The 21,698-nt window shown below is 28.6% G+C and overlaps 2 protein-coding genes across 2 annotated transcripts in view; one reads left to right on the top strand and one right to left on the bottom strand.

Annotated features, from left to right (window-relative positions):
• Nucleotides 1-12,272: 12,272 nt before the first annotated feature.
• Nucleotides 12,273-19,121, top strand: LOC102584655 (probable auxin efflux carrier component 6). Its single transcript, XM_006356647.2, has 7 exons — nucleotides 12,273-12,718; nucleotides 12,795-13,393; nucleotides 16,125-16,338; nucleotides 16,875-16,960; nucleotides 17,093-17,250; nucleotides 17,833-17,909; nucleotides 18,646-19,121. Exons 1-7 carry the CDS (start codon nucleotides 12,294-12,296, stop codon nucleotides 18,710-18,712), a joined length of 1,626 nt encoding a protein of 541 aa, XP_006356709.1. The 5' UTR covers nucleotides 12,273-12,293; the 3' UTR covers nucleotides 18,713-19,121.
• A 1,862-nt stretch (nucleotides 19,122-20,983) lies between these two features.
• LOC102594474 (stearoyl-[acyl-carrier-protein] 9-desaturase 6, chloroplastic-like) overlaps nucleotides 20,984-21,698 on the bottom strand; it is a 7,523-nt gene continuing 6,808 nt past the window's right edge. The window contains exon 2 of the mRNA XM_015313064.1: nucleotides 20,984-21,572. Coding sequence (XP_015168550.1) covers nucleotides 21,018-21,572 — 555 coding nt within the window. The 3' untranslated portion in view covers nucleotides 20,984-21,017. The remainder of the gene's footprint in view (nucleotides 21,573-21,698) is intronic.

Below are 21,698 nucleotides of genomic sequence, written 5' to 3'. Positions count from 1 at the left end.
ACATATGAATATGATTTATAAAGGATACAAGATTCTGGAAAAAAATAGCATACATGGTGGAAATAATACAATCTGTTGAGAAAGGATATAATATTCTAAAAATAATATAAATTGACTATAAAAGAAATAGAGATACAAGATTCTAGAAAAAAAATAGCATACATAGTGGAAATAATACAATATGTTGAGGAAGGATACAATATTTAAAAAAAAAATACAAATAGGTTGTGAAAAAAATAGAATACATCTAAGATTAAGAAATATAAATCAATTTGACATACCTATTTGAATGACTACAAATTAAAAAAGAAATACAATGTTCTTAATAAAAATACAAATGATGAGTAAAAGAAAAACAATTGACAAACAAAAATTAATACGAATACAATTCAATTTTCTTCTCACTCTCTCTTTCTTCTTCGTCTTCTTCTGCTATGTTCCTTTTTTCTGATTTTTTTCACCAAATCCAAATTCAAATCCGTATTCACTTGTGCATATATTAGTGACCCTATAAGCAAAATTCAAAATTATTAATTATGAATGTATAAAAAATCAAAATAATTCATGATGTATGAATGCTAATGTAGATTACTACAATCTATTAAATCTCAAATATGAAAACAAAATCACAAAAAAATTGAACAATAGAGTTTAAAAGACGAAAAATCCGAAATACATAAAAAAGGGAAATCTCATAAAATACTTGGTGAAAATGAAAACCTCACAAAAAAACCAACCAATACTGTTTAAATACGAAAAATCCGAAATACAAAATACTTGGTGATTATGAAAACAAAATCACAAGAAATCTCACAAAATACTTGTTGACTTCAAATTTACCTTTATCAATGGTTGAAAAATATTTTGAATTAATTGTAAGATTTCTTGAACAAAGTGTAGGAAATTGGAAGAGTTGATTTTCTTGAACAAGAAAAGGGAATAACAATGGTGAAAAATGGAAGAGAGAGAAAGGAATAATTTGGGGTAAAACCTAGAAAGAGGGTAAGTAGATAATAGGGGTATTTTTATTTTTTACTTTTTACGGGATGATGGAGTAAAAAAAGGATCTAATTTGAGCTTGATTTGAGAAATAAAAGGAAAAGAAATTAATTATATTAGGATACAATTTATTTTCTAACATATTGACATTTTAAATAATTATTTTAAAGTGTAGATATTTTTAATAATTATGTTAGAAATTGTGACTAGTTTGCTATTTTTTCCTTAAAGATAAATCAACAATAAGCTTGTAAAGTGAGCTGGGTCAATCCTGTTCTAGTCCAATAAGCATTGTCCAGTGATATTGGCTTGGCACTGATGTGGCATAGACTGACTCCCTAAATCGGTTCATGGGATGGGTCGGGGGGCTAGAACAATTAGGCGTTGGAGTTCAATAGACTAATAGACAACCACCACTGCACCGACACGACATGACTCAGTTTAAAATATACATAATAATTAATTAATTAAAATCTGATTCAACTGTTGGACCAACAAGGTTGTTTTTGCAAAAAAAGTCGTCGGTCCAAACTACATTCAACCCACAGATTAGTAAATTAATTGGAACCTATATATAATAATATGAAGGACCGTGGAAAGTTAGTGAAATTGATAGCTTTAGGTTTGTTTTCACATTTGCTTCTTCTAATGCTTTTATTCATTATATACAATCAGTTTATAATTTCATGTTTAAAGGTCTTTTTAGAAGTATTTATCGATAAAATACTTTTAGGCTCCATGAGCAATATGTATACTATTTAATTTATGTTGGTCATGCGCAAATCTTTCATATAGAGTTTCTCTCATATTTAATTTTGATCGCGTTATTAATTAAAAATAATTTTTTAATAATTACTTGTCATTATATAAATAATATTTATATCATGTAAAAACATATTTTAGCATTTCAATATGATGAAAATCGTAGACATACTACTATTTCTGTATGTATACAAATGCAGAACTATAAATATATTAATGCAAATAAATGTGTATCAATTTATTAGTGACTACAAATCAGTATATATCATACTAATGTATATCAACTTATTAAGTGAATATGAAGTTATGAACCCAATATCTGCCAATGCACAATCATATATATTAATACAAATAATGTATACTAATTTATTAGGTGAATACAAACCAATAAATTAATATAAACATATCAAATTATTAAGTGAACTCGAGCCCATGGATAACAATGCAAATAAATATATACAACATCGTTAGATGAATACGGATCATTGTATATCAATTCAAACAAATGTATATAGATTTACCAGTTGAATACAGATCAATATATACTAATACTATTTTTTTTAAAAATAAAATAAAAATCCAACATGTCAAATTTTATCAAACAAAATTAGATATTTACATTAATGGACTAGCCCAAAGTGCTGAGTCCATTTATGGGTCATTATTTGATACTTCTATAAGCAAAAAAAAAGGAAAAACTACCTAATCACACATACATCACTACCATATATACTATATTTACCTCTAGTTTAAAATAATTACACATATACCACTTTTAATATTTATACCATATATTTTAAAAGATTTTATAAGATACACAGATCCCTTAAATATGGTATTGGATAATTATCTTAAATTTAAACTCCTTAATTAATGGTCATTAACAAGTTAAATTTTTTCAATTATCATATGCCACCGCCGTTTCCCACTCCCATGTCCAGCAGCACGTACACTTTCTTCCTTCTTCTTCTCCCTCTTTAATTTATTCCGTCATTCTCTCAATACATGTTCGCATATTTAAATCAGTATTTTATATATAGGTTTGTTTCTATTGTTTTATTATTCTCATGTATCTTGATTTTGTATCTGAGTTAAAATTCATAATGTTCTTAAAGTTCAATTTTAAATTTTTTTACAAATTAGGTTTTATATTTTTTGATTTTGTTGTTTCTCAAACACTTAATGGCTAACCATTCTTAAAATCGGATTATTCTTGTTAAATGTACTACACATTAACACTATTATACTAAATCAAACAATTTTTATTTGTTTATTCCTACTCATGAATTTCTCATTGCAGGGACTGACTCTTCATCATCCACATTCAAGCCGAGAATAGATCTAAGTACAGGGACGACTCAATCAAGATGAAAGAATTACGTCAAGTTTACAAATACACCACTAGATATGCAGTAATGTTGGATACAAATCATGTGTACATGTATCTAATTAAGAGTTCATGTATCTGACTTAAGATTATATGTATCTATGAGAACAAATTTCAGATGCTAAAAAGAGAAGAATTTTGAAACTTTTTACCTTTTGGATTAATGATAAACAAATACTCTACCATCATGATTTTTCCTAAATTCATGAGTTTCAGTTACATTTCATATTTAGATACACATAATTATATGTATATGCTTATTATGTATCCGAGATACATGTTTTGAATATAATATATGAAACTAATACTTGATACATCAAATTAATGAATTTATTATTTTAAGAATAATAAAATGAAATTAATCAAATTACATGACTAATATATAAATGTTTTTTTTAATCTTTTATTAATAATATTAATGAAAATGAATATAGTATTTCAAAGAATAATAAAATGAAATTAATTAAACATACCTTGATTTCCGCCTTATATTAAGGGATTTTGATTAATTTAAATTTTCAAAAATTATATGTCCATGTGTTATGAAAAATCCTCAACTACTTCTCTAATTAAGGAAATCGGTTACAACTAATTAATTTAAACAAATAAAATATGTATCTCAGTTTGAAAATTCGGCAGATACATGTATCTCACGGATTCCAACTCGTGTATCCTAAGTATGAAATATGGTAGAGGAAGTAATATTTGAAACTATCGAGAATTTTAGTAATTAGGACCTAAACTAGTGGGATTTATGTAGTTTGGCCCAAAAAAAAAGTGATAAAGACCACTTTATGTCAACTTTTCAAAATGAGTCAAATAGATACCAATTTCGTCCTTTAATTGGTATACCATGACGAATTATCTTTTTTCTAAAAAAAGGGAAAAAATAATTTTGACATTCCTCTTCTTCTTTCTTAGTTTTAATGGTATTTTTAAAAAATATAATATGATATAGTAAATATGTATTATATATTTAATATTTATAGTTATACTTATAAAAATACATTTAATAACTATATCTCACTCTCTCTAGCATCTACCCCCTTTCCCTCTATTCTTGCTCGCCTCAATCGCCATTCTCCTCTCTCTATACTATGTATTTTCTCGAGTCCAGAGTCAAAAGGGCAACAAAAATTTTCGAAAATTTCAAAAGGACAATAAAATTATTTATCAAATCAAAAGGGCAACAAATTTAAACACCGTCTAAATCAGGGTTTCCGTCGCAAGGCGCGGATACCCATGCGACCTGTAAGGCACATGCAACTTTAGCCTTGTAAGGCTCAGCCGCCATGAGCCTTACAAGGCGCAGGGAATCTGTGTTTTGCTGCTTTTTCTAAAAAAAGAAATTGTTGCTTTTTCTAAAAAAAAAGAATTCTACTTTAATAAAAAATTTTGCTGCTTTGCTGTAAAAATTATTTGTCTAAATAAAAATAAATCAACTGTTACACCAAAATCTGCTTTGATATCATTTTTGTTTTAAATTTACTCGTGTTTTATCTATGTATGTTTGTAGTGAAAAGGAATTTATTTATATTACACAAACGGCAAGTAGACTTGTCACCTTTTTTTCAATTTTTTTAGTTTTTGGTTTTTATTTATATAGTTTTTAATTATTATTTTTATAAATTTTATTTGTTTGTAATTTTAATATAGTATTTTTTAAATTATTTTTATTCACTTTATCTAATAATTTTTGACTACTAATTTCGCCCCAAATATACAGAGATAAAACACGAATAAACTTAAAGCAAAAATGATATCAAAGTAGATTTTGATGTAACCGTTTTATTTTTATTTTAGACGAATAATTTTTACAGCAAAGCATCAAAATTTTTATTAAAGCAATTTTTTTTTTTTATAGAAAAAACAGCAAAGCAATTTTTTTTTATAGAAAAAGCAGCAAAGCGCAGATTTCCTGCGCCTTGTAAAGCTCATGGCGGCTGAGCCTTACAAGACTAAAAGATGTCTGCGCCTAATAGGTCGCATGGGTATCCGCGCCTTGCGGCGGAAACCCTGATTTAGACGGTGTTTAAATTTATTGCCCTTTTGACTTGATAAATAATTTTGTTGCCCTTTTAGAATTTTCGAAAATTTTTGTTGTCCTTTTGACTTCAGACTCGTATTTTCCCTCTCTTTGTATTTCTATATTTTTGTCTCTCTTTCTTAATTTGTTGTATTTTTACATTAGAGTGAATGAATTCTAGTGAAGAGCTAATGAATACTGTCTCTTATGTTTTTTTGTTTTTGTATACATTCACACTGTATTCGTAGATACATTCTAAATGCACATATGAATATAAGTGAAACTAGAGCAATGAATAAAATTTCCTATATTTTTTGTTATTTGTATTTTTATATTCACCCAATCTATATTTATTGATACAATCTAAATGTGTATAGCGAATATAACTACTTGATACCTCAATTTTATTTTATTTTTCTAGCATCTTAAATAATTGCTATAAATAATAAATATCTTAACTATAGCTAAAGATTGTTAATAAGGCTCAAACAATAACATTTTTTTAAAATTTATATTTTTGCAAATATCTCCAACTATACATGAAACGAATCATCATGATTTCTTATTACTCTTCATATCTTTTTTTTTTCATATCTTTTTTGTGATTAGAACTGGTGTAATAAGTCGACAGAGCTATTAATGGTCATAATTTTTTCACAGACCGTGTTACATTGTCTGTGGATTACTATAATTTTGCCTTCCAACCTAATATGACGTTGAATATTTATTCTGTAACAATTTAATTATGTAAAAGTATTTTACTTTATTATATGTACACGCACATGCATTTACTTGATGGTGTGGTAAATTTTACTAGTTTTTTTTTTTTAAAGAATTGAAAACATACTAATTAACTTAATATGAATTTCCATTACTTTTATTTTTCTGAATTATTGACAGCTTTAAAAACACGTATTTGCTTGATCAACTAAATTATTAAATACAATCCAATCTTGCAAGTTGCAACATGAGTGAAATACTCTCAGAACTTCTTGTCAAGTTTAAGAGTGTTTTCAACACTTCTCTTGACTTCTTATTAAGAGTCTCATTCTCCTACCAGAATTTGAGATCACTTGTTATGTCATGTCGAAGATCGCGTGTGTATCTAAGTTTAGTTAGTCAAATAGATAGGCATTTTTAAAGCTGTCAATATATAGTTCAGAAACAAAAACAATAATTTACGTCAAATTCAAATGTGTTTTCAATACTTCTCTCTTTTTTCTTCCAAACATTAATCTTTTATATACCTGATTTTGGAGACATTCACCTAGTATTAATTTGAAAATCATCAAATAAGTAAATGGAAATAAATGACCACTGAAACAATTAATTAAAAGACTTTTCTTATCTCTTCCTATTTCCAAGTATGAAAATTGACATGGGCCTAACGAAAGAAAATACAGTAAGATATAATACTGTCGTCCGTGTGCATTACTTTTCTTTTTTTTTAACAAAAAAATTAATTTAATTTTATGTGTGAAAAATTATAAAATTCCGTTCAAATATCACAAATAAATATTAATTTCATAATAAAACTTTAAATTTAAAGTCTAAATTACATAGCCAAAAACCTGTGGATCAAATGCATGAAAAAACAAAATAAGGAAGGACCAAAGGTCGAAGGAGGAATTCTCACCGTGTAATCCCCTCTCCATTTTCCGAATCAAAGTTATAGAAAAAGAGAAGAGGAGACAGAGACAGATGGGAGAGTGGAGGTGAGCAGCATGCGTGAGGAGAGGGTGGTTAGGTGTTTATGTGCAACTATAGGGCCATCATATGTTGTTTCACTAAACTTATGTTTCATCATAAAATGACAAACATTGCCGGCTCTTACACTAACATCATCTGTCTATTCCACCCATTTTACTCTATTATCTTTTAAAAACATTTTATAACATGTTCGAGAGTTTTGTTTAACATAAATATCTTACTATTTGATTTAATATTTAACCTAAATTTGAAGTCTCCCAAGTATTTACAAAGGTTGTTTTAATATCAACATATCCAGTGGTGAGACTGCTCCACCCTTAATCGAAAGTCTCGAGTTCGAGTCTTGATTATGAAAAAAATTCAATTGAAAGAGTCACCACTCAGATGAGCCCTGCAATACACAATTCGAATTTAGTTAGGGCTCCAATATGGACTCTGAACCAAAAAAAAAAAAGAACAAACAATTTCTACTACACCAAATATAACAAGTTTAAACTCCCAAAGTATAAGACTACCTTGATTAAATATAGTAGAAAATGAACTAATGTTAAGTAAACAAAATCTATACATATATATAATTATAGAGAGTGCAATGTGAATAAAGTGAAAACGTACTTTGTGTGATTTCTTTTTAAAGAAAGTTAAGAATATTACTTTATAAGTGTGAAAAGTTACAGAAAAATTGGATGTCAGTTTTATATTACCAATTTATCAAAGTTACTTTAATATTTTGTGTCAGTGGCAATATTTTCTACTATATGCATGATATGATAAAGGACAATATGAACTGTCGATGTCTCTCGCTAGCTTTTCCGCCTCCTAAATTGGACTCTGAAAAGAGATTGAAGGTGTATTGGGTAATTTTTTTTTGATGAACGATTGATTAAATTTTTTGAAAAATATTATTTTTCTAAAAAATAAGCTGTTTAAAAAATAAAAAAATTGATTTCATAATAAGAGTAAATAAAATAATCACCCACCCCACTCCGCCGACCCTACCCCCACATCACCCCAACCTATTTTCAACCCCACCCTCTCCCTTACGCCCACCCCACACCAACCTCCACCCCCTTCTTACTCCTTTTTCGGAATTTTATCTTAGATAAATATAAATGTTTTTAGGATAAAATATATTATCTTTATATCAAAAACAAGAATATAAGCAAGAAATCTTGTTTTGCTAGAGAATATTTTTCTTCATGCCGGACACAACCTGAGGATGTGTTCTATATGAAATATTTTTCTGATAGATAATTAACTACTTTTTGATGTGTGATAAGTAACTCAAATTTTTTTATTTTAAAGATATTTATGTATAATTTAAGTAAACACTATGAAGGTGTAGTAGCTAGGGGAAATGTTGGAGGATGAGAATGAGGATAAGTGAAATGTTAATTATAAAACTTTCTTGTCTACTTCCATTAACAAATTTATTTCGTTATTTTAAAGTTTTTTTTTAAAATTATTTTGATCAATTAAGTATAAAAAATTTAAAAATATTTTCTCCTTAGCAAACACACGGTGAGACTATATGAGATCATGCCTACATGGCCAAGCGTTCAATATCTTTACATTTGCACCAATGTGTATCTTATCATACTTTATGATTACAGTAAAACTTCTATAAATTAATACTTGATAAATTAATAATCTCTCTAAAGTAATATTTTTCTCCAATTCTGACTTGGGTCAAGGGGAGAAATCACCAATTTCGATAATATAATAAGATAATATATTTCCAGAAGACCCCTATATAAATATATAGTCCCATTAATATTATAAATTAATAATTCTTTAAAAGTACAAATATATCTAAGACAATTTAGTGAAATATAATTATATTGTGTTCTGTTTTTTCTTAAAATTTAAATCTAGTTGAAGTTTATCTCTAACTTTTCTTATTGCATCAAAGAGCTCCGATATTGTCTTTTCGAACTGCACCATAAAATTGTAAAGAGTTTTAGATGCGATAAGTGCTTCCTTACGCGTAACTGGTTCCAAAGGTACAGTATCATCTTCAACTTCATCATCAACATTGCTTTTTTCGATGGTATCCACAATTTCTTCTAAGCTCTAGACCTCTGAACATGTATCACTTTCACCCGGATATTCCAACAGGTTATTGACATCCATTTTTATTGTGGTAACCGAGATCATTAATCATGACCTCAAGTTCATGAATGACGTTTTCACAAGTGGGTTCATTCAAATTCTCTGAGATTGCATCCCCCGAATGAATTTTTACAGTGTCGAAAATAATTTGCTATTGTCTCTTGCTGAACATTTGTTGTCCAAGCAGGGATCGCAAAATTGATAACAACCAAAACATTAATCTTTGCTGGATCAGTTTGTCCCACTTCATAGCCTTCTAATATCCTACGATAAAATCTACTACAATAATACATCTTGAAAGCTCTTATTATCCCAGCAGCATCACAAGATTGAATTTTGAATATCATGTTGGGTAGCAAGAAAAACAATTCAACATTTTGTAGTCCTTCAATATTTCTATTATGGGATGAACAACTATCTACCATAAGCAAAACTCGTTTATCATGCATTTTGTGGTCAAACAAACGAATATATTCATCAAAAAACACACTTGTCATCCATGCTCTTTTGTTTGGACGATAGTGACAATTCAATAAATATGATACATAAATTAGTAAGATATAATGATATTGCTGTATTCGTTGTACTTTATGTATGATATTTTTTTAATGTGAAATCAATAAATACGATATATAAATTAGTAAGATACAATGATTTTGATATGATCAAAATTAACCTTCATTAAATCTCAAACCATTATTTAAATTAATAAATATTAATTTATCGATTAATTAATATCTCTATAAAATAATAAATTTCATGGTTTCACCTATATTAATTTATAGAGATTTTACTGTATTTGTAACTATATTATTATCATGAATTTTATTAAATAAATATATGACTTCCCATTCATAGGTAGGGTTGAGTCTTCATGTATGCTGATTTCAATGGGAGAATGTAATCACCTTTTGCTGTCTTTATGCTTCCCATATTTTCTCAAATCATTCAAAATTCAGTTGACTTTTACGTGCTACACCATTGAACTATATGCTTCCTCTGTCTTAATTTATATAATATTACATAAAATAAGTGAATTTTTCTTTCTTAAGATGTAAATTTTGGATAGCGATGAAATTTAATTTCAATAATGCTTACCTATTATGATATTATGTTGAAATGTATGATCAAATTTTATCTAAATACTTAAACGGTTGAAAAACACACACATTTAATTAATTAGTTACAGTATATTCTAGTTGTCTCAACTCTCAACTTGCTATGTTTTCCCCCACCTGAAAAATTATGCTTTTTGCATCCATTTTAATTGTTATGATTGTTTTAAGAGTCAAATGATAAGAATTTTAATTAATATTTTACAATGTATTTTTTTTAATCATATTGATATGAAAAAAATTACTCCAATTTATCGTACATTTCGTATAATTTTTTAATATCTAATTTTTTATTTAAAATATCAAATTAATGTAATCTAATTTTAACTTTAAAAATTAATCAAATTAATTTTTGAAAAAACGCAACATAAAAATTAACATATGGAACATATGAATGAACGATGCGCATAATTAATCCCAAATCCCAATGTGCCTCCTAAATATTCCCATGGCCAGCTTGTCGGCTGGAGTGCCATTTATAAGAACTATTCATGAATTAATTAATTAAGCACAATGAAGGATCAATTCATAATTCATGATGAGTGAATTTGGATGTTAATTTCCTGCAAGAAAGCAAATTAAAGAAAACAATGAAAGGATTAGAGGATTCGAAGGTAGCATGATTAAGGAAAGTTGCATTTATCATTTTTTTAATAAAACTTTTATCTTTTTTATCGTGATTCGAACTTACAATCTTAAAATTGAAAGTGAAGAAATAGTTATCATCCAAACAATTTTCTTTTGTCAAAAAAAGGAAAGCTACATCATCCTAATACTAAAATAGTCATTTTAATTGACTTGGACAGTAAATAACATATATAATTCCTTAGCAAACACATGTATATATAGTAGTTCCTCCATTTTATTTTACTTTGTCCTCCGTAATAAAATTAGATATTTTATTTTACTAATTATTTTAGCAAATAAAGAGAGTTCTATTTTTTTTTCCCACATAATAACTTAGTACTCCCTCCGTCTCATTTTTACTTTGCACTTGCATTAAGAAATGATGTAACTTTACCCTTCTACCCTTATTTTAATGTTTTCTTAAATCAACTTTATTAATAAATGACAAGATTAATTAACTATTCTATAAGGGTATAATAGGTAAAATGTGGTAATTTATGCATAAATTTTATAAAATGACAAGTATTGTGGTCCAGCTATTTATAGAAAGGGATGACATATAAAATGGGATAAAGAGAGTTCTATTTTTTTTTCCCACATAATAACTTAGTACTCCCTCCGTCTCATTTTTACTTTGCACTTGCATTAAGAAATGATGTAACTTTACCCTTCTACCCTTATTTAATGTTTTCTTAAATCAACTTTATTAATAAATGACAAGATTAATTAACTATTCTATAAGGGTATAATAGGTAAAATGTGGTAATTTATGCATAAATTTTATAAAATGACAAGTATTGTGGTACATCAATTTATAAAAAGCTAGGGATGACATATAAAATGGGAAGGAGGGAGTATTAAATAACCATATAAAGAAGTAGTAGTCAAATTTATTGTTTTAAAACTATATAAATAAGGTTAATTTAGTGAAATACACCTCTAATTAAAGCTTTCTTAAGAAGTATTGTGTCAGGTCAACATGAGTCAAGTAATATGAAACAGAGGGATTACTCCCTAATCCCTCTATTCACTTTTATATATACACAATGAACTTTGCACACTTTACTTGTCACATTTTATATCATGAGAGTCAATTTGACTTATTTTTGCAACTAAATTGAATTAGACTAATTCAGTATTTTACATTTAGATATTTCAAAACTATATGATGAAAAATACTTTAAATTGCAATCTATCTTATACTAAAATGATGACAAGATACATCTTAAAATATTAATCAAAATTCATATACAATTTAACTTTCGAGAAATGAAAGTAAAAAAGTCAACTGAGTGTATATAATTTGGTGCGAGTATGTTTAAAGTAATTCTAGACCATCAGATATTTCCCGCGCCTTAAAAGAACAGTAATTATTGAATCTACCAACCAATTAATCCCAGTGCTTAGTACTCCTAATAATTAATTAAGAATCTCATTTAACGTACATCCAAAGTTTAAACATATAGAATTTTTCTATATAAACTCAATCAATCCTTTCACTTTCCTTACAATAATATATTACACCCAAAGGGGAAAAAAGATACTTAATTGTAAGATGATAGGTGTAAATGATTTTTACAAAGTAATGTGTGCAATGGTTCCATTATACTTTGCTATGATAGTGGCATATGGTTCAGTAAAATGGTGGAAGATATTCTCGCCGGAGCAATGCTCCGGCATCAACCGTTTCGTCGCGGTATTCGCCGTTCCAGTGCTATCCTTCCACTTCATCTCTCAAAACAATCCTTACCAAATGGACACAAAATTCATATTGGCTGATACTTTGTCAAAGATTTTGGTTCTTGTGTTGCTCTCAGTTTGGGCCATTTGTAAAGGGCAGTTGGATTGGCTTATCACTCTTTTTTCTGTTTCAACTTTGCCTAATACTTTGGTTATGGGCATTCCTTTGCTTAATGCCATGTATGGTGATTTCACTCAAAGCCTCATGGTTCAACTTGTTGTCCTTCAATGCATTATATGGTATATTCCTCACGAATTCTGACTGCTCTGATACCATATTGAACTGTCTGATCATTACAATTCTAATTTAATGCAGGTATACTTTATTATTGTTCTTGTTTGAATATAGAGCTGCCACAATATTAATCAAAAATCAATTCCCCGGTAATGTTGCTGCATCCATAACAAAATTCGAGATCGACAATGACGTCATCTCACTAGACGGCCGGAATCCACTTTGTACGGAATCAGAAATCAACGGTAACGGACGTATCCACGTCCGTATCCGTCGATCCACGTCATCGGCACCGGAATCCGCATTTTCATCCTCTATAGGAATTACACCTAGGGCATCAAATCTCTCCAATGCTGAAATCTTCTCCGTTCACACGCCTTTACATAACGGGGATATCCCGTTCGGGCACGGGGACCTGGGCGTCGGGTTTCGTGCAGCGAGTACTCGCTTATCTGGCGGGTACGCGTCTTCTGATGCGTACTCGCTGCAGCCGACGCCCAGGGGCTCGAATTTCAATGAATTGGATACAATTACTGTGACAACAAGTGGGAATACCCCAATGTGGGTGATGTCCCCAGTGGCGGGTAAGGTGTTTAAGCAGGCGTCTCCATCTAGTAAAATGGCGTGGGAGTCGTCATGTCTAAATGGAGAGAGACAAGGGTACAGAGATGATGTTGGAGGTACGTCTGCTATAATGTCTTGTCAAACTCAAACTTATTTGTTTTGGTCTCTGGAATTGTTGTTTTCTGTGACTTATGCGCAGTTGGTGGTTTTTTTAATTTTTTCTTATCTGAAATTAAAATTTGTGTGGCATAAGGTCTATTTAAAAGATAACACGATTTTATTAAGATATTTCTTATAGAAATTGAAGCTACCTATCAAAATAATAGTAGTAATTAATCTGCAAATATGTATAATTTGTATATTAATACTTTCTCTATTGCAATTTATATGATGTAGTTTGATTTGATACGAAAATAGACTTTAGAAACCTGTGGTCTAAAATAAGTTATAAATATTTGTTTGGGTATAAATCATTTCATTCATATTAAAATTGACATTTTAAAATAAAAATATTACAAATATAAAAATAATATCATTCTTATGAAACAAACTAAAAATGAAAATTTGTTATATAAATTGACATAGAGAGTATATGATGATTACATTTTGAAAATAAAATAATTAATATTTAACTAGCGAATTTAATTATTTTTAATAGAACATCGAAATATATAACATGCCTTTTTTTCCATACACAAATTTGAACTCGACAGCGTATATTTAGTAGGGCGGAGGAATCTTCGGAGGTGAATCATGCACATTTTACCATGGATGCCTTTTGTTTGTTAAAACTAATACTCCTTGTAATCTAAAATAATGCGTCTTTAGTTCCTTTTCAAGAATTTACTTAATTAATAATGTGTCTTTAGTAGTAGTGTACATGGAAATATTACAAATTATGCAAAATAAACAAAGCATGTTGATCCCACGAAAAAAAATATATAGTTATATAGTTCCTTTGACTGGCCAAAGTCAAACTATAATATAGAATTATAGATAGGTTGCTTTCTGATTTGCATGCCCAAGAATAAAGTATTGTCCCTAGATTCTCACATGTTGTATCCTTTTCACTCTCATATTTCTTACATTTATCTGTCTACCAGACATATCACCTGTGACCTGACATATCAAATACAACAAATTGGTTGATTCTTATAATGACTCCAAAATCTTCAATAAATTCGACCACTCAAAGTACCTGAATTATTATAACTACTCTTTTTCAAATTATACCAAATTGAATTTGTTTAATATATTTGTGCATATAGTATTTATGTCAGATACAATTTTTATTTTTAATATGTTATATACTTTAATTGATTGGTTCGATCTATCAATATCTTCGATTAAATATAGTCCGTCACAAAGCTCATCAAGGACTTCTTTTATTATTATTCTTACCTTCCCAAAAGTTATATCACTTTTATATATTTAAGATAATTTTAATTTTAAAATTTTTTAATGAGATATTTTATTCTATTACTTTTTATATAATTAGCCCTGTTGGTGGCATCTCCCTTGTATTGATCATTAATTATTTCATTAATCATGACATAATTTATAGTTACACAAGCACTACTATTTAAAGATTATTTTAGACTAATAATTTTATAACTTTTGCCTTCTGTTTTAAATTTCATGACAAAGAGAGTGGTACAAATATAATTTTGGCTTGGTCCGAAGAATACTTATTGGGCTAAATAATTATTTTTGTTGCTAAATGATAAGAAAATATTTTTATTTTAAAGTAATAATTTATTAAAACACTGAGAAGTGTATAAGACTGATTTTCATTGCCACTTTTCCTAAACAGGGACTTGTCTATCCTGAAAAAAGTGCAATCTATAGCATCGAGTTTTATTTTCATAAAAAAATATGGATATAAGTAAAAAGCAAAAACAAAATGGAAAAGTCAAAAAGGGAAATGAGAACAAAAATTTCCTCTTAAATGGGCAAAATAATAATTGGACCAGACTTCAACATATATAGACAATATCATTACTTTAAAGCACGTGTGTTTTGATGGAGAGACTTACTCCCTCCGTCCCTATTTAGTTGTTCATATTTCCTCTTTTAGATATCCCTATTTACTTGTCCATTTTGACAAATCAAGAAAGGACAAAAAAAAAATTCCTATTATACCCTCATTTAAACTTCTTGAAAATTTAAACTTCCCCCAACATTGATTAGTTATCTTGAATAAATTTATTTTGGAATCATAATTAATAAGGGCAAAATTGTAACTTCACTATGCTAATCATTGTTGCCTTAATATGTGTGCCATTTTTAAAGTGGACAACTAAATAGGGACGGAGGGAGTATTTGATAGAGCGCACTTTCAATCTGCTACTCATAAACACAACTTTGATAAATCATCATCTCTCCACTCCATTGTTGCCCACTTTTGTTTATGCTTCTTTTAACCTACTTCGTCTCGTCAACTGTGATGGAATAAATGAAATTTTTATATACTTAACAAGTCGATCAACTCAATTGGAGCCTTAAATAAAGAAATTCCTAGTAGAAAACACTCCTTTGATGGGCCGCATACAATGTGTCAACTTTGTAGGAAAAATTACAAGTAGCCACCTTCAATTATAATTATTAAAATATAGTCATTCTGATAAAATTTCAAATTCCACAATAAAGTAAAACTTCATGATATTCTTGGAATTAGACTTGTGAAATTTGAAACTCTGGATTTTTTTTTTCAAAAATAGAACCGAAAAGTGACTAGTGTAATCGCTATTTTTATGAATTTGGATTAGTCAGACCAATGAATTTTGATGGTTAAGTAATTTTTTTTTCTTTAATCACTAACAACAAGTTATGATTTGTTTAATCCAGAAAAGGAAATCAGCTTCAGAGATATATCAAATTTCCCAGTGCAAGAAGTTGGAGCTGCAGATTCATTAAATACAAATGATATTATTAAACAAGAAATGCCAAATGCTTTAGTCATGCTAAGGCTCATTATCGTTATGGTTGGGAGAAAACTTTCTCGTAATCCAAATACTTATTCCAGTATTTTAGGACTTCTATGGTCTCTTATCTCATTCAAGTAAGTTCTTTAAATACCCTAAAATCTAACTCCCTTCGTTTCAATTTATTTATTTTATTTTTCTTTTTAATCTGTCTGATCCGATAAGGACGTCTCTTTCCTTTCTTGACAACTCTTTAGCCACATTATTAAATGATCTTTTGGTACATTATAATTTACATATCTTTCACTTAAGACCATCAAATTATAAGTTTTTTTTTTTCTTCATAAATTTCGTATCGGATTAAAAGTATACAAACAAATTGAAAGAGAGAGTAATTATTACATATTACCCATGTAATTCTGGAACTTAATAAAGGTAGTTTAATACTTTTGGTTAATATAATATACTAATATAATTTTTTATTGGTTGTTGGCATTGTACTCCATAAAGGGTCATTTTAATGATGCCAAAGTTTAAATGATGGTTCAACCTGTTCAGAAGTCAAATAGAGGGACTAAACTTTAGTACTATCTTCAGAAAAGGAAAAAAAAGTCATTTACTTTCCTTGAATCATAGAGTACTTACTAACAAAGTTGCCTAACTTTTTGAGCAGATGGAATGTGGGGATGCCAAGTTTGGTAAAATATTCCATTAAAATAATTTCAGATGCAGGCCTTGGGATGGCAATGTTCAGTTTAGGTATGTCACATTATTACCAAAATTTACGTACCCCAATGAAATAACTAGTAAGTAATTGCTCGAAGAGCCAAGCGAGCCGTATTAGCCTAGCAACGTAACATTATATTCAATATGTGTATGGTATTTTTATAGGGTTGTTCATGGCACTTCAACCTCGAATAATTGCGTGTGGTACTAAGATGGCAACAATAGGGATGGCCATAAGATTTATAGGTGGACCTCTAGTAATGTCAGCCGCTTCTATTGCCGTTGGACTTAAAGGAGTTCGACTTCATACCGCAATTGTACAGGTAATTCTCAGGTCACTCAAAAAATATCTATAGATAAATATTTATAAAAAAAAATAAGCTTTGTAATTTTGAAGGCAAATAATTACCTATTACAATATATATAAATATAGCATGACTGTTTACGATTAAATTGTGCGTACTCCCTACAGAAATTCTACTATTAAGTTTTTTTTCTTGACATAATAATGTAATTTTTTTTTTTCATTATTGGTGCACATTAGTTAAACTCATTAACAATATATGTTACTTAATTCTTTCTAAATTGAACATTGATAATAATACCGTTATCAAATTTAATTCAAACAATCATATGACATAAAAGTTTTGGACATTATATTTACACTTAATTACATGTTTAGTGGTTCAATTCGTGCACCATGATGTTAATTATTGAAGTTTGTAATAACATTTTTCAGAGCATGCATGAACTCAAAGCTTTTAGTTGTTGAGAATTTTCATTTTTTTTCATTTGAAAATATTTTGGTTTGAAAAAAAAAACTCTATTTTATCATATATTATAAGTTTAAATAAATTAAGATAACTATAGGAAATAGAAAATTTAATTTTATACCTAATATTCAGGCAGCTCTTCCCCAAGGAATCGTTCCATTCGTCTTCGCTAGAGAATATGGGTTGCATCCTGACATACTAAGTACAGGGTAAGTTCATCTTAATTACTTTCGATCCCTTAGTTATTGATAAATTCTTATTTCGATTATGATAGATAATTTAACACATCTAACATCAATTTATTAAAATATGTGTTTTGGTCTCCTTTATATTAGAAATATGTTAGTATATTTTAGGGAAAAGAGTAAAAAATACCTTCATACTATATGAAAATTGAAATGATAAAAAATGCCCTTTGTTTATATTTTAGTCCATTTATGCCTTTACTATTTGTGAAATGGGCCAAAAATGCCCTTAGGTGTAACGGAGGCAACATAAAATATTTAAACAATTTAATTAATCTTAATTTGTCTACCCTCTTCTCTTTATCCGATGAACCCAACTCCTAGAAACATATTATCCTCAATATAATAATAATAATAATAATAATAACACAAGTATAACATAATACATAGATAAATAAATGATACTCCATGTGTGAAGTTTACCTTTATCATTTGAAATAAAATTTGGTAGGTTTGAGATTTATGAAAATTACTCTACTAAGTTTGACATTTTTTGCATCTAAGATTCAAGAAAGAAAAGTCTTAGCCAAAGTTTAGTTAATAGAGTATATAATTAATGGATGAAAATCATTGACATCGTCAAACTTCTCTTTATAAATTATAAAATCAAATTTTTAAATACCTATTTTGCCCTTGCATTATCAATATTTTTAGTAAAAGATGTAGAATTTTGAAATGACTTTATTCTCTTGTTTTGCAGGGTTATATTTGGGATGTTGGTTTCATTACCAGTAACCCTTCTTTATTATGTCCTTTTGGGGTTATAAAAGAAAAAATATTAAGAAAATCTTTGGCCCCCCATGCGGATAATTATGGTGTATTTACTTTGATCTAACCAGCACTTTGACAAGTAATTATATATTTAGAGTTCTCATACATGGATCAAGTTTCTTTTCTTGGGTTCCAATTTTGTAAAAGTTATGAAGATTATTGACTTATGAAAGTTAAATCATCACTATTATTAGTGTCCACGTAGATAGTGATAGAAAAATTATGTAAAAGATCCTTTGGGCCAAGAAATTTACTGTTTTCTTTACTTTCTTTAGTACATACAATATAATATGGTTTTGTGGTAACCGAAAGGGAATAAATTGTTACTATGTTATTGTAATTTGTAACCATAGTTATTTCTCTCTCATATTAAAAGAGTGAACAAGTAGCTCAATAGTTGACATAGTTGCTTCCTGTTGTTATTATTATTAGCTAGTAAACTAAACCGCGCTTGGCACAATTATAATTAATTTCATTGAAATTTACTTTAATTAGTAGCAATTGTATTTTAAAAATATTTTATTAGTAGGTAGATTTTTTAAAAAGAAATAATAAATATAATTTCCAGATTAAAGAAGTATTGTCTACCACCTCTTTAAGACCATAATTTTAAAACATATAAAATAAAGGATTAATTACAGAAATCTCACATTTTAGTTTATATATTACCATTATCCTCTATAAGTTTTACAAATCTTCAAAATCCCTCATTTTCATGCATCAGATTAGTGTATCTCGCGCATCAGATTAATGTATCAACGCATCAGATTAGTGTATCTTGTGCATCAGATTAGTGTATCATGTATAAAATGTAATATATCTTACTTAACGATTAATGTATCTCGCGCATCAGATTAATGTATCAGCGCTTATATTATTGTATCCGTTTGAGGGATTTATGTAATTATAAACTTTTAAGGGATAAATTGTAATTTTGCTTTAAAAGTATGTGATTTCTGTAATTTGCCCTAAAATAAATATCAAATTATTTAAATAAATAATTATAGGAACAAATGAATGTCCAATTGAGTAGTAATAAATAAAAAAATTACAAAAGAATAAGGAAAGTTGAGACTTTTGGGCTTCTAAAATATGGTGACGACAACGACAACAACAACGACGACAACAACAACATGTAGTGTTATTTGTTGGCTTGCCCAAGAATATCGTGACTTGTTAAAAAAGAAGCAACATTTTATTGACTTCTCGTCTAATTAAAAAAATATGAAATGTAGTGACAAAATATTTAGAATCAAATGTTAGTTGATTTAAGGGATAAGGGTCTGAAAAATACCCTAACTTTGGTCGAATTTGCTGTTGCGATACTAAACTATCATGAGGACCTATTACCTCCCTAGACTATTTAATACCGTATTTTTTACCCCCTGAATTATTTAATAGTGTATTTTAAAGGTATATACGTGTCTACGTGGACACATTACTATTTATAATTTTGCATTATTTTTATGTCCACGTGGGCAAATATATATGTTTAAAATACAGTATTAAATAGTCTATGGAGGTAATAGGTCCTCATGATAGTTTAGTATCGCAACAACAAATCCGACCAAAGTTGAGGTATTTTTCAGACCCTTATCCCTTGATTTAAATAAAATATTTATCTTATAAGATCAGGGATGAGATCTTCATATACTCTATCTTTTTCATATGATATGAAGCATTAAGTGAAAGTAATGTGATAGTATCATCACTTCTGAAACAAAATGTCTTGAACACCTGACAAAAAAATAAATACCATATGATATAGAGCAATGTATTTTTTTTAAAATTTTTTTTTGTGAGGTGTTCAAGACTTTTTGTTTGAGAAGAGATGATACTATCACATTACTTTCGCTTAATGCTTCATACCATATATTGATATGTGTAACAGTTTTTTATGTTTATAGTACTAATATAAAACAATAAAAAAAGCATTTTCCTCAAAAAATAAAAATAAAAATACATTGCTATATAGATTATTGAAGTCCAACAAACATGCACGTTCTTCCAAATATAAATACTTATGTAATTCTTTTAGAACAAGATTACTCATATCAAAATTTTATATTTATCGAATTAATTAGTAGTATCTATATTTTTCGTAATTTGAAATTTAAAAACACTTAAAATATTGACCAAACACAAACTAATAATAAAAGTACTTCTCAAAATAATTTAGCTAAATACAAATCGCTATTCACTAAAGACAAGTTCATTTTAGTAGATTAGCCAAAAAGACTATTATTATTATTAGTAAAAGGATACGTTTTAGTTTTACATCTTTATTACAAATCAATACATCTAAACATTCACTTGCTTGTTAAAAATCCAACTAAATTTTGCCGAACGTGACTCTAATTTCTTGGCTTGATTTTCCAACCTCCTAATCTTACGTGGAAGTCCGCACACAAAATCTTGTGCACGCCTCGCCTCCCCTGTCAAGGCTTCAAGCTTTTCCAATTCCCATTTTGTTATGAAAAATTCTAATATTTCAGCATAGTCACGAGATGTATAGACGCCTTGGTTTTGGGAAATGGCAGAAAAGTGCTCAAATATATTTGGATCTTGCCCATCATACATGAGGTGCAACGGCATAGTAATTCTCTTCTTCATCATATTCGCAATGGCTATCATAGTCGTGTTTGGGTCCACTTCTAGCAACTTCTCTATAATTCTTGTGTAGGCATTCTCATGACGCTTTTCATCCGCTGCAATAGTTCCACATATACGTGCTAGCACGGGGTCTTCACCTTCTGTAGCTAACCTAGCCATGTTACCATGCGTTAGAAATGTGGCTCGCTCTTGAAATGATGTGTACACAAAGCCCATATATGGATTGTTCTCTGCTCCGATGTCCTAGAATTCAAACATGATGAGCAACTTATATTTATAAGATGTATTTTCAAAAAATATGCTGGGAATTGCTTCTATCTATCTATCTATCTATCTATCTATCTATATATATATATATATATATATATA

The sequence above is a fragment of the Solanum tuberosum genome, unplaced genomic scaffold, assembly GCF_000226075.1.
Source record: "Solanum tuberosum cultivar DM 1-3 516 R44 unplaced genomic scaffold, SolTub_3.0 scf00227, whole genome shotgun sequence".
NCBI lineage: Eukaryota > Viridiplantae > Streptophyta > Magnoliopsida > Solanales > Solanaceae > Solanum > Solanum tuberosum.
The sequence above is the reverse complement of the archived record's forward strand: the minus strand, read 5'-3'. Positions and strand labels throughout refer to the sequence as shown.

Excerpts from the sequence above, each read along its gene's own strand:
- LOC102584655 (XM_006356647.2), top strand. The coding sequence starts at position 12,294 with ATGATAGGTGTAAATGATTTTTACAAAGTAATGTGTGCAATGGTTCCA. Across the intron at positions 12,719-12,794 it reads GTCCTTCAATGCATTATATG|GTATACTTTATTATTGTTCT; the intron begins GTATATTCCTCA and ends AATTTAATGCAG. Across the intron at positions 17,251-17,832 it reads TTCATACCGCAATTGTACAG|GCAGCTCTTCCCCAAGGAAT; the intron begins GTAATTCTCAGG and ends CCTAATATTCAG.